This window comes from Hippopotamus amphibius, chromosome 7 (assembly GCF_030028045.1).
Source record: "Hippopotamus amphibius kiboko isolate mHipAmp2 chromosome 7, mHipAmp2.hap2, whole genome shotgun sequence".
In the NCBI taxonomy this organism is placed as follows: domain Eukaryota; kingdom Metazoa; phylum Chordata; class Mammalia; order Artiodactyla; family Hippopotamidae; genus Hippopotamus; species Hippopotamus amphibius.
This window is the reverse complement of record NC_080192.1, coordinates 16,261,602-16,274,298: the sequence shown is the minus strand read 5'-3', so window position 1 is coordinate 16,274,298 and position 12,697 is coordinate 16,261,602. Positions and strand designations below refer to the sequence as shown.

At 52.1% G+C, this 12,697-nt stretch overlaps 1 protein-coding gene across 2 annotated transcripts; it reads right to left on the bottom strand.

The window, feature by feature from the left end:
* Positions 1 to 2,363: 2,363 nt before the first annotated feature.
* CKAP4 (cytoskeleton associated protein 4) lies at positions 2,364 to 12,100 on the bottom strand. Of its 2 annotated transcripts, XM_057742649.1 has the most exons (3): positions 8,718 to 10,037; positions 8,487 to 8,586; positions 2,364 to 4,786 (listed from the first exon to the last, which is right to left on the bottom strand). In XM_057742649.1, the coding sequence occupies exons 1-3, from the start codon at positions 8,906 to 8,908 to the stop codon at positions 3,509 to 3,511; spliced, it is 1,569 nt and encodes a 522-aa protein (XP_057598632.1). In that variant the 5' UTR covers positions 8,909 to 10,037; the 3' UTR covers positions 2,364 to 3,508. The 2 variants fall into 2 exon arrangements, with proteins under 2 accessions (XP_057598632.1, XP_057598631.1); XM_057742648.1 differs by lacking the exons at positions 8,487 to 8,586; positions 8,718 to 10,037 and adding an exon at positions 11,037 to 12,100.
* Positions 12,101 to 12,697: the final 597 nt, after the last annotated feature.

Here is a 12,697-nt window from a genome sequence, read left to right as displayed (position 1 = left end):
CCCACTACACCAAGGTTTTAGCCTATTTGTTGCTGGACTGTAAGGAGGTTAGTGGTCCCAAGGGAGGGCACTTGGGGAGCTCAGGGCTATAACTATTTACCAAGCAGCACAGAAGTATTGCAATCTTTTACCCTCTGGTGTGCCTGCACAAGAATGAGCCCTGGAGCTCTTACCATGTGCCAAATGCTGTGTTAAGCTAAACCCTCTCCACCTGCGGCCTCATTCAACCCTCACAATCATCCTATGAGGTATCATCCTCACCATCCTCACCATCCTCACCATTCTAAGTGACATGGAACATGTTGAAGCAGTCTCCTTACCAGTGTGCTGCCTGTCTTGCCTGGGGAATTTCACAGCAGCCTATTATCCTGGTGCTGGACCATCTGCAGTTTAATCAATACCTCCAATTACTTGTGCCTATCTCCTGTTCAAAGGGCTGGGCAAACTCATGTTTCCTGAGAGTTTCCATTATTCATGGACGTAGTCCAAGAGACTTCCCACTGGCCTTTGCAAACCTATTCTAACCATCCCAGCCCAACCCTGGCAGAACTGGCCACTCCCTCTTCTGTACCCCATTACACCTGGCTATAGCACCTGTGATTCCTTATGACATCTACCAGTTTACTTGACTGTCACTCCCACTCAGCTACAGGTCCTTCAAGGACAAGGGTCCTGTCGAGTGCATCTTGAATTCACTGATACTTAGCAAAATGTCTGGCTATAGGCTCAATAAATGTCCACTCAATGAATAAGTGGGCAGACACATGAGCAAGACTGAATTGTGATTATTATTTGGGTCAGATCTATCTCATAATGCATTCCCTTTATTTTCACCGCTTGAATTTATATCTAATTACTTCTCTGACCCTTATAGATGTTTTCAACTATTAATATTAAATGAGAATATTTTAAACTACTCCAGTCTGAGGTTAAAGACTGCAGAAATGATGGTAAAAGAGCAAGAACATGCCTGATGCAACCACCCAAGCTGAGAAGGAATAAGAACTTAATTGGCTCCAAACATGGGAGTTTATGTTGTTCAGCACCCTCCCCCAAACAGGGCAAAACAAGTTATTAAAACATTAACTCTGTGACTTTAAAATAAAAATACAAATGATTTCTAATGCCTATAAAGGGCCCATCCTGATTTGCAAACTGCTTTGGGAAGAAGAGTTGTGAAGCCTTAGGGATGCTGCCTCTAGAATGCACAATGACTGACAGAGAAGTTCAGAGATGAAGGACCCTCCAGCCAGAAAGGAGGCTTGAAGCTCCATGTGCACTCAGGTCTTGGCCTCCACCTGCTCCCTGAGTGGGAGAGAAAAGAGCTCCTGCAGCCTCTGGCTCTGAAACAATGGACAGCAGATGCTTCACAGGCCAGCGTGGCCCTGCATTTGTGCTGGTGGAAAGTGGAGGATGCTGTCACAGTTAAGAGCAGGGACTGGGTTCAAACCTCAGCCCTGCTACTTCCTAGCTAATGACGGTACATGATGCTTCTCAGGCTGCTGCACCTCTGTAAAACAGGGAAGGACACTGCCTACCTCCGGGGAATATCAGGAGGAATAAACAGAGGCCTATGAAGTGCTAAGCATCAAGCCTGGCACACAGGTCTCAATTCAATAAATGGTATCCCAAGTTATTAAGTGGCAGGTGGATGGAAATTTGGGAAGGTTCTGCATGAGGCTAAATGTCACCAAGTTGGTCCAAGAACGTGGTTCTTAAACCTGGCTGCACATTAGAATAAGCTAGAGAGCCTTTAAATACTACTGCCAGCCCTCTGTGCACCCACTGAATCCAAATCCATGGGGATGGGCCCCAGACATTTTTAAAAGCTCCTAAAAGATTCTAACAGGAAGCCAGGATTGACCCTGTGCTACAGCTAAGAGCTGGAGTCAAGCAATGACTTATAAATAAACCTGCTAACAGTCGATCAAAACTATGTCCCCAGGCCTAAGAGGGAGGCCACCTCAGTTTTAAAACTGAAAAAAAATAGACTTGGGACTTCCCTGGTGGTGCAAGGGTTAAGAATCTGCCTGCCAATGCAGGGAACATGGGTTCAAGCCCTGGTCTGGAAAGATCCCACATGCCCGCGCGCCTAGAGCCTGTGCTTCTCAAGAGAAGCCCCCCCGCAATGAGAAGCCCATGCACCACAAGGAAGAGCAGCCCCCATTTGCCACGACTAGAGAAACCCCGTGTGCAGCAACAAAGATTCAATGCAGCCAATAAATAAATTAATAAAAAAAGAAAGAAAAAAATAGTCTTAAAATTGAAAACTTACCAAATCTTTCTAATCCTGAATACTGCACGTTAATAAAATACATCGTTAAAAGTTACTAAATTCTCAGAAAGCAACCACTCTGGAAAAGTCATAACAAAGCTCAAGTGTTTATTAAGAATTAAAAATACTGTAAATAAGCCATACAGTTCATTTCACAGTAAACTAAACAAACTTTTTTTTTTTCCTTTTTTTTTCTTTTTTTCTTTTCTCTTTTTTAAAGGGCAAGACAGCCATTAAAGAACAGTACAGCTCAAAGGGGAAGGGAAACAGCAAACAGCTACAGAAAACGCACACGCTTCTCACTGATGGATGGGGTCTGCAGACAGCAAACCTCTTCACGGACATGGTGGTAAAATAAAGAAGTGGCCTTCATTCCCCAGGGAGGCAGCCCATACCCTTATGAGCAGCTCTCATAATACATTTCCTGAAAGGATCCAAGGACTCCCCTTTTAGGGATTCTGAACCCATATTCTAAAGGCCTTATTTGGGGGCCCTACCAAGAGGTGACACAGGTCGGCCACAGGGGACTCTGTGGGGGGCTGTGCCTTCACATTCAGAACCGTCTGGATTCTTTGCATAGTTACCATTGAGATCGAGAAATGGTTCGGGAATGGAGAAGACACCGACCCCACAGACCATCCAGCAGCTGGTTCTTTTCAACTAAAAATGGAGGGGCTTGTCCCCCTCCCAATTCAGAGCTGACATTTATGAGTTGTAACCAGTTTAAGGCGGAAGACAAGAAATGAGCGACATCTCAAGAAAACCTCGGCCAGAAGTACTTTTAAAAAAAAAAGAAAAAAGTGAAATGAATTTTCCTTAAAGACAATTAGAAAGAAAAGTACTTCCTCCCCCCATTTTTTTTTTTTTTTTTTTTTTACTTGAAGTCTGCCAGCCAGGCAGGGTTTTTTGAGGTTAATCTGCTTCTGTTAATCCTCGGTTCTTCCCTGACACTAGGGAAAGGCATCCCTTCCAGAAGGCGCCTCTGAGACACAGGGGCCGGACCTTCAGAAAACCCCCCCAAAGCAGAAGCAGCAGACCCGCGCGACCGACGGCACGCGGTCACCACCGTAAATAAATTACCCGGGCGCAGGAACGCAGAATGCCCGGCGGCCGGCGGCGCGGCCGGCTCTGCGGGAGGGACCAGGCCCCGGGGGGAGGCGCGGGAGCCAAGAGCGCATGGTTTGGGTCAGGAGAAACGGGGCTCGCCACCCGCGCCCTGCGCACGCCATCCATTTAGACTTTCTCGTGAATCTTTTCCACTTTCACAAACAGCCTATCCAGGTCATTCCTCAGGTCCTCCAGCAAGCCCCTGGCGGCCTCCAAGTTGTTCTCGTTGGTCTCGATCTTCACCGAGTACGCGACCAGACTGTCCACGGCAGTCCTGAGCATTTTCAAGTCCGACTCCACCTGGCCCACGGAGGCTCTGAGGCTGTCGAGAGAGGAGAGTCTGTCCAGCAGGTCCTGCGGGGGCGCGGCGGCGGCGTCGCGGCCGAGCAGCGCGCGGACCTGCTCCTGCACCTGCTGCAGCGCCTCCAAGGCGCCAGGGAGCTCAGCCACGCGGCGCTTCAGCTCGTCCACGTCGCCCGCCAGCGCGAGCTGGGCCTCGCGGAGGCCGGGCGCGGGGCCCGCGGCGGCGGCGGCGGCGGCGGCCACGCCCGCCTGCAGCTCCGCCAGGCGCAGCGCCTGCTCCTCCAGGGTCTCGCCCAGGCGCTCCCAGGCTGCCTGCGCCGCCTGCACCCCGTCTTCCACGCGCCGCAGCCGCGAGCCCAAGCCCTGGCTCTCCTTCTGGAGCGTTTCGAAGGCCTCGGAAGGTCTGAAGACCCCGTTTTCTTCCGGCCTGAGGGCTGCGGCCTTCAGCTGGCCGAGCTCCTCCTCGAGTCTCCGGATCTCCTGGGGGAAGCGGGCGGCCGACTCCTCCGCCTGGAGGATCTTCTCCGTGAGCGCCTGCAGGGTGTGGTGCTCCGAGTCGGCCGCCTCCTTGAACCTCTGCTGCTCCTGTTTGAGGTTCACCAGCTCTTTGACCTCCGTGTAGACATCGGACTCCATGGTCTGGACAGTGCTTCTCAAGGCCTGTATGTCCTTCTCTTTGGACTTCACCGAGGTTTGTATTTCCTTCACCACTTCCTTCAAAGCTTTCAAATCCTGCTTGTATCCCTCGGAGTCTTCCAGGGAGGCGACCTTGGCCTTCACGTCGTTTATTTCCTTCTGGCTCCTCTTCTGGACCTCCGTGAAGATGGCAATGTTGTCGTTGATGGACTTGGTGAGCTCGGTTAGCCTTTCTTCCACCGTGTGCTCCAGGGACGTGAAGTCCCGCTCCCGGGCGTCCTTGACCACGTGGATGCCATCCGAGAGGTCTTTGAGGATCTCATTCTGGAGTTTTTGTAGAACTTCGCTGATGCGGTTCATCTCGCTCTCCCCTTGCTTCACGGCTTTGTCTGTGAGATCCTGTTTATGTTGGGAGCTTCTCACGAGGGACTCAAAAGTCCCGAACGTGGTTTGCAGAGACTGCACCTATAACCGAAATCCAGATGTTAACCACCGAGAAGAGCTGATGGGTTTTATGCCATTCAGGTATGTTTCTTTTCGTCTGCCCAGCTTACAGATCCCTCCTCCTCCAGAACAGTACCATAATTTTCCTTTGGGGAACCTTCCTTGCTCACAGACCATGTGCTTTGGGGGACCAACCGGAAGGCCGGCTCCAAGTGCTCCCGGCCTGACCAATCCATGTTTTCCATCCACCCACTTCCCCCGTCACCCCCCCACCCCACCTCCCAACCGGAGTGATTAGCCCCGAGATGAGCGTGTGGCCCGAGCCAGACCAACAAGTCGATTCCAAAACTTCTCTTTAAACTACTGGGAAAGGAAACCTCTATGGGATTGCCAGTTTTAAGAGGAGGGAAGCCTGGAACAGCTCAGACCAGCACATGCTCAACGCCTGTCTACAAATCAAGCTAGCACAGAGGAAAGCAGAAACTAAGAGGCGGCAAGATTAAGTTCTGAAGACACAATTTAAATCCCTGGATACAACTATACTGAAGGAAACTACTCTGGAACTTTTTAGTTTGAGCCAATAAATTCTCTCTTTCCCTTCCTCCATTTCTCTGTAGGCCAGTTTAAGCTGAATTTCTAGCTCTTGCAACTGAAAGCGTCTCAGGTTTTCATAATAACAAAGCTGAGGCACATGGGAGACACTGGGCAGGGAGGCAAGAGACAAGGTTCAGGTCTCTGCCTGCCACTTCTAGCTGTGTGGCCCTGAACAAGTCATTGTCCTCACCTGAAAATGTGATCAGTGCATCAGTGACCCTTAGCATTTTCTGGCTTTGTGGACACATTATGATCCTGTTTGCCACTACAGATTCATTCTAAATAAATTCCACTCTACACATGGTCTGACCTGGGAACCACTCCGGGGAGCAGGTTTAATGTACTGAGAGGCTGAGTGTGATGATTAATGGCCTGGGCTTCATCCTGGTGTGGCACATGGTACCATCTAAAATGCTTTCTTGCCAAAAAAAAAAAAAAAAGAGAGAGAGAGAGAGACAGAGAGGAATAAAAGAATCTGAATCTATGAAGTTTCTAGCTCTAACAGTCAATTCACAGAAAACATACAAGAGTGAAACATGCCATGAGGATGCAGTCAAATCCACAATGTGGAAAATTCTGCAGGACAGATAATCACCATCTTCAACAATTAAATGGCATATTTAAAGGGCGAAATACAAGAAACTATTACAGATTAAAAGAAACAAGAAATTTCTCAATCAAATGTAGTGTGTGGACTTATATGGATCCTGCTTCAAACAAACCAACTGTAAAAGAGACATATGTTTGAGAAAGTCAGGGAAATCTGATTTTGGACTGGGTATTAGATGATAAGCAAGAACTGCTGTTAACTTTGTTAGGTGTAATATACTGTGTTTTGCCAAAAGAAACAAAGAAAGGAGAGGAAGAGGAAAGAATGGAAAGGAACTCTTTATCTGTTCGAAATAAATCCCAACATACTTTGGGTCAACTAATGTGTCCGTCAAAATTGAAATTAGATGCTAGGTCACTATCCACTGGGTCTGCCTTTCAGAGGGTCTAGAATTGAACTGACAACATTTTCTGTAGCCTGACACCCATTTGTGCCCACTGAAGCTTCCAGGGAAGGACAGGCCAGGTTCTCTGCCCATGCTTCGGCCATTCAGCAGACGTGAGCCATTTTCCAATACCAAGAGCATCGGGGAACAAGAAAACCAGGTGTGCACCCAACATGGCGGTGGAGTAGAGTGCTTCAGATCCATACTGCTCTGTCTCCAGCCCCAAAACAGCACAACAAAATGAGAGGAGGAAGGGATGGTGAGGGGATGAAATAAAAATAGTAAAAAAAAATTGATAATTATTGAAAATAGGGTTCACTACATTGATCTCTTTTATTTATGCTTGAACACTTCCATGATGAACAGCTACAAAAATAAAATAGCATGGGTTCTGGAACCAGACTGCCTATGTTCAAATCCTAGCTTGGACACTTCCTAGCTGTGTGATCTTGGGCAAGTAATTTAGCATATCTATGCCTTGGTTTCCTCAGCTGCAGGATGGAAACAAAGATAGTACCTAATTTACAGGCTTGTCTTGTGAAGATTGAGTAAAGTGTTTAAATTGGGGCCAAAATGTAGCTAATGATCAATAAACAGTAACTATCACCTTCATTATCATTTAATCTTTCTTCTGGAACAGCTTAGAAGTCTGGAATTTCCTAGCCCACCCTTGGCCCAATGTCAAAGGGCCAACACTATAGGAATGTGACAGGACCCTGGGCTTTAGTTCCAGCCCCATCAATTACCAGCTCTGTGAGCACAAGTAAGTCACACTCACATTCCAACTCTCCTCATCTGTTAACAAATAGGTTTCTAAAGTCCTTTCTGGCTTCTACAGTCTGTGATTTTAAGACAGATTAGAATAAGGTCCTCAGGAACTCCACAATACTAGATGATTTCCCTGCTTAACCAAATGAAATCTAAGTCATAAAGGTAACCTTGAGAAGGTACCAGAGAGAGCTCACCTCTGAAATTAGGTTATTCAATCATAGAACCTGCGTATTCCAAGCACAGCATTCAGAACAGAGGTGTGAACAGGTAGACACAGTACCTGCAACATGGCAGGAGTTCATCAGTGTTTTCTGAATTAATCAAAGAATGAATGAATTTACAGAGCAAGGCCTGATGAAGACCAAGCTGGTCCATTTCCCCTGACCCCTGACTGTCGCTCCTAACCTTGGCTGACTCTATGAATGGCTAGGAGGGGACTAGATCAGAAATTATGGATGAATCCAAACAAATCAACCCCCGACACAATGAAAAGAGCACAGAAAGTGTCTCCCTTTAATGGTGGTGTGAGCTGTTTATCTTCACGTGCGAAGACTTCATTATAATCAATATGCAGTGGATGCGTCTGTTTCCCCAACACGTGTGGAATGCCCACCAAGTGGTGGACAAGATGCCAGAGCACAGTAATGCTAAGACAGGATCCCTGTCCTCAAGGAGCTCACAGCAGGGGGTGGGGAAAAAGAAGAGTGGCGGCTAACATTCAACAGGACACTTGATGTAAATCAGTAATTATGCAGAGTACTTCAGAGACATCATCCCAATCCACCCTCACAATAATCTCATGAGCAGGAGCCTGGGAAGTGGTAGAGCTGAGCATCATAATCCAAGAATCTCTGACTTTAGAACCTGTGCTCTTAGGCTCCAGTGATACACTCGGGCAGAAGCATGTTCAAAGTGCACTGAGTGTCTGGAGATGCTGCCTCAGCCTCAAGCCCTGACTCCTAGACCAGAGTCAACATGAGAAAAAGAAAAAAGACCAGAGAACTCACTTGTCCACAATTAGCTCTTAGTCTTGTTAAACTGTCCCTGCCAGGCCTAAGCCTACTCCTACAATCACTTTATGCCACCCTGGATCTGCCAGGGCAACCCAGGCCCTTCGGGGGTCTACAGCTGAACTACCAACATCTTCTGAAGCCCTGTACCCACTTGTGCCTGATGAATCTTCAGGGTGAGAACAGGCCAGCCTCTCAGCTCATTCAGTAGACTTGGGCTGTGTCTCAATACCAAGAGCATCTGAGAACAAGAGACCAAGTGGGCACCTGAACGGGTGGTGGAGTAGCATGCTTCAGAGTCACACTGCTCTGATTCCAAACCACGGAGGGTCTGAACGTCCCTGCACGTACCTGCAGGAGTAACACAACTGCTCCAGGCTCAGCTGGCGCATCTGTGAAATGGTGCTCATGCCTTGGAGGGTGGCTGGGAATGCCTGGCCCACAGTGAAGACTAATTACGAATAAAATAATACAGTAAGAATATGTCCCTGCAAAGAACCAAACCCCACCCCCGCCAAGCCTCACAGAGAGTTATTAAGGGGCCAACTTAGGTTGTCAGAGGACCTATCCATCACTACTCACTCCTCAATGCAAAATAACATTTCCCGGCCATCCCAGAGGTGCAGAGAGAAGCGGCCACACGTTGTGGAAGATCCTATGTGGCAAATGGCCATGTTCTGGGCATGTTCTGAGTTCCAAGTTAATGAAATAAGCATTAATTGAACACCCACTAGGTACCAGGCAAGGCATGGGAAAGCGCAAAATGAACACATGAGTGGTTAAGAGTATTCTAGGAGTTAACTGCAGTTTGAATCCTAGCCCTGCTACTTGCTCGCTGCGTAACCATGCAAAGTTCCTTAGCCTCCTCGCGCTCACCTCCCTCATCTGAAAGGGGGATCATAATAGTACTTACTTATTGGGGTTGTGAGAGTCAAAAGAGATGAGTGCACAATAAATACGAGGCACTAAATATTAGCTTGATTACACTACTAAATTAAAAGATAGGTCATGATTTCAATGGTTGACAGCCAGGTGGGTTCTTAAAAATCGGGACAGAGCCCTCCCCTTAGTGTGGAGATGGGAAAACTGAGTCCCCAAAAGGAAAGGAATCTGTACAAAGCTGTGATGGAGGAGGGGTGGGAACCTGAAAGGAGAATAAGGGAGGGGCAGGGAAGAAGCAGAGAGAACACAGCTCAATTTCTTCCACCTCAGTTCAAGTCCTCCACCATCTGGGCCTCACGCAGCCTCCCCTCACAGCTTCCTAAAGGTTACTCTGCTACAGGCAGGGTAGCCACGTGCTGTCCCCCAGACGAGTCTGTGTTCTTCATTCCTTCTCTCGACAGTTATTCATCACCCTCTAGACCTAGACTGGCACTACCCTGGACGCCACGACACAGGCCTGGGCAAACGCCACCCTCTCTCTCTTCTGAACTCGCAGAGCAGTTACCCTCTGCTGAAACGTACCTGTGTGCTGCTTCACAATAGGATTTGTCTTTTGCACCTCTGCACCCTCTGCAGGGCCTACGAGGAACCATGTGACTATCAGACGTCACCAAATATTATGATTGATTGGTTAGTGGGTGGATCAAAGAGAAGAAACCCAGAGGCTAGTGATTATACTCCAGCAGCATGTCTATTTCTTAAGAATGATTTGACATACAGGATAGGAAAGCAGTACTGCCTACTTAATTCCCTTCGAAAAGTCACCTCCCTTGGCCTGCAGCATGGAGCGAGATGACTCACTCCTGTTGCTCTGCCAGTCTTAGGAGGAAATTCCTAGTCCTGCATATTCCACACAAGTCGATAGAAACTTGGCAGGGCAGGCAGCATGCTGGGAAAAGGAGGCAGCAGTTCCGGGCTCAGAAGTGGTGGCGGGATTTTTTGTTTCAATCATGCAACCAACTTTCATTGAGCAATGACATTAGTGGAGGACGTAGGAATGAGGCTGAGGGAGCAGCACCTGGTGTAGAAAAAAAGACACAAAGGGTGGAACCTAAGCAGCCTGGCGTTGAAAGGTGGGTCCATCCGTACCTGAAATAGGCCCCTGTGGACCCTGCACTCGGCAGTGGCCTAGACACTGTCATGCAGTCTGCCACTCAACAGCGGGGGTCTTTATCAATTCACCTCATCTCTAAACCTCATTTTTCTGGACTGGAAAACGGAGTCAAAACCGCCAGTCTTCCCTCCCTCCCCGGGTTGCTATGAGGATTAGATAATAAGTGAGTAAGCCCTCAAAACACCATATAAATGTGGTATTATTCACCAGTATGACCTAGTATTTCTGGCCTTGCCTTTCCTCTAAAACTGAAATATGCTACTTCCAAGGCCCACATAGGTACACTGGTCCAATAAAGAGCAAGGGGCCTGAAGAGATGAACTATTTCATTAGAACTACACAAATGAGTAAGATTACTAGCTTTTCCTTCCCCCGGCTCCCGGTCTATTAAAATCTGGCTCAGACGTCTCCCACTGGGAGAGCAGAGGTGCGGCCTTGCCTGAGGCTTCCAGGGATGCGCTGGCTTCCCTTCCAACCTCCTCTTCAGACAACTCTGCCCATTCAGCGGTTCCTAATCCAAAAAGAATGGGCTTCCCAGAGCCTGCCGGCTTCCTTACAGGTCACCGCTAATGTCCTGTGACAGGCCCTTGGCCCACCCTCCGGGCCGGCCGGACCATCCTCGAAGCGGTCCATCCCTCGGGGCCGAGTCCTCCGCGGCCATTAACAAAGAGGGTCTGGGGACTGCCTCGGATCTAGGGGGCCGGGGCGGGGACACCCCGGGCCGCCGGCGGAGGACACCGGGCCTGGGCCGGCCAGGGGCCGGCCGGGAGGGCACGAGGGGGGCCCGGCTGTGGGTGCGGGAGCAGCCGCCGGGCGCACAGGGTTTAGAGGGCCGGGGTACCCACCTTCTGCTCGACGCCCTGCAAGCCCTGACCCAGCTCCTCCCTCTGCCGGGAGAAGTCCTGGTGGCTGCGCCGGACCTGCTGGACCTCTTCCAGGACGTGGTGGACACACCAGCCCGAGAAGGCGGCCGCCGCCACCAGGGCGAGGTAGAAGAGAAAGTTGAGCACCCGGCCGAGCTTGCGCGAGCAGGACGCGGAGGACGAAGCGGCGGCGGCGGCGGCGGAGGACTTGCCGCCGCGGTGGCCGCCCTTGCCGTGCGCCTGGTTCTGCGGATGCTGCGGCGGGTGCTGCTGCGGGTGCGGCGCGGGCGGCGGCGGGTGCTGCTGCGGCGCCGGCGGCGGCTTCTTCGCCACGTCATCCGCGCCGCCCGACGGGTGGGCGCCCTTCTCCGAGGGGCTCGCGGCGCCGTGGCCGCCCTTGGAGCCCCTTTGTTTGGCCGAGGGCATGGCGGGCGCGGCGGCGGGTGAGGCCGCGGGCTGCGAGGCGAGCGAGCGGGGCGCGCGGCCCGGGAAACTTCCTCGGGCTCCCCCGGGGCTGGGCGAGCGGCACGCGGGCGCTGCTGGCGTCGGAGCGGCCGAGAGAGAGAGAGAGAGCGGGCGGGCGGGCGAGGAAGGAGGCCGGGAGAGGGAGGAAGGAGGAGGGGGCCTGCCTCCGCCGCCGCCGCCGCCGCCGCGGCGCCGACCCCGCCTCCCGGGAAGGGAGGCCGGCAGAGCCGAGCCGGGAGCGCCTGCCACGCACGCTGGGGCCGCCGGGCGGCCCCTCCCCCTGCCGCCACGACCCCGAAGAGGGAGGGCCGAGCGGGGGGCTGCCCCGCGGGGTCTAGGGGGGCTGGACCAGGGCGGGGGGAGGCGGGCGGTCGAGGGGAAGGCGGCGGCCCAGCACGGTCTACGGGAGCCGGGGTGGCGTGGGAGCGGGGCGGCCCGGCAGGGTCCGGGGCTGGGGGTCGGGGGTTCGGCGGAGGGGAGGGTGGTGGCCGAGCGGGGTCTGCTGAGGCCCGGTGGAGGCGGGGGGCGAGGATGGTGTCCCAGCCGGGTCAGCGGAGGTCGGTGCAGGCAGCTGAAGTGAGCGAGGTGGGAGGGGGCGGGAGGCGGTCGAGATGGGGAGCGGCCGGGCTGGGTCTACGGAGGCGGGAACCGGCTGCCGAGGTGGCCGAAGGGAGGGGGCGGAGGGCTGGGTCGACTGGGACCGGGACTGTCGACTGAGCTGAAGCCACGGGGGCCCCGGGGATAGGCGGCCGAGATGGGGGTGGCCAGGCGGGTCGGAGGGGGGAGAGCTGGGGAAGGCCCGGCGCAGTGGGCCACGTGCGAGACCCCTCCTTTCTGGACCTGTGCGGAGGGCGGAAATGAAGGAGGGCGCCCCAGGAGCCCTGCCCCTGGGAGTGGGAGTAAAGGGGCGGGAACAGACACCCCCCGTTCCTTTCCGCGGGGAGTCGGGGAAATCCCCCCTCCCCATCCCATCCTCCAAGCCTCGGGGGGTTGGACCTTGTCTCTTTCCTAGGGTTTGAAGGCGGAGGCAGAAAAGGCTTTCTGAAAACCAGCTGGCTCCAGATGCATGTTTAGGGAAAGTTAGCAAAGATTCTCAGACTACGTGAAGACTGTTGAAGGGAACAGACTGGAGCGGCCCACTTGGCCCAGCCAGTCCTCTGTCGACGCTGTTGACTTTT

Bases quoted from the DNA above. Each gene is read 5' to 3' on its own strand.
- CKAP4 (XM_057742648.1), bottom strand. From the start codon at position 11,480: ATGCCCTCGGCCAAACAAAGGGGCTCCAAGGGCGGCCACGGCGCCGCG. The intron at 4,787-11,036 runs GTGGGTACCCCG...TTTCGGTTATAG, and splicing joins TGCAGGGCGTCGAGCAGAAG to GTGCAGTCTCTGCAAACCAC.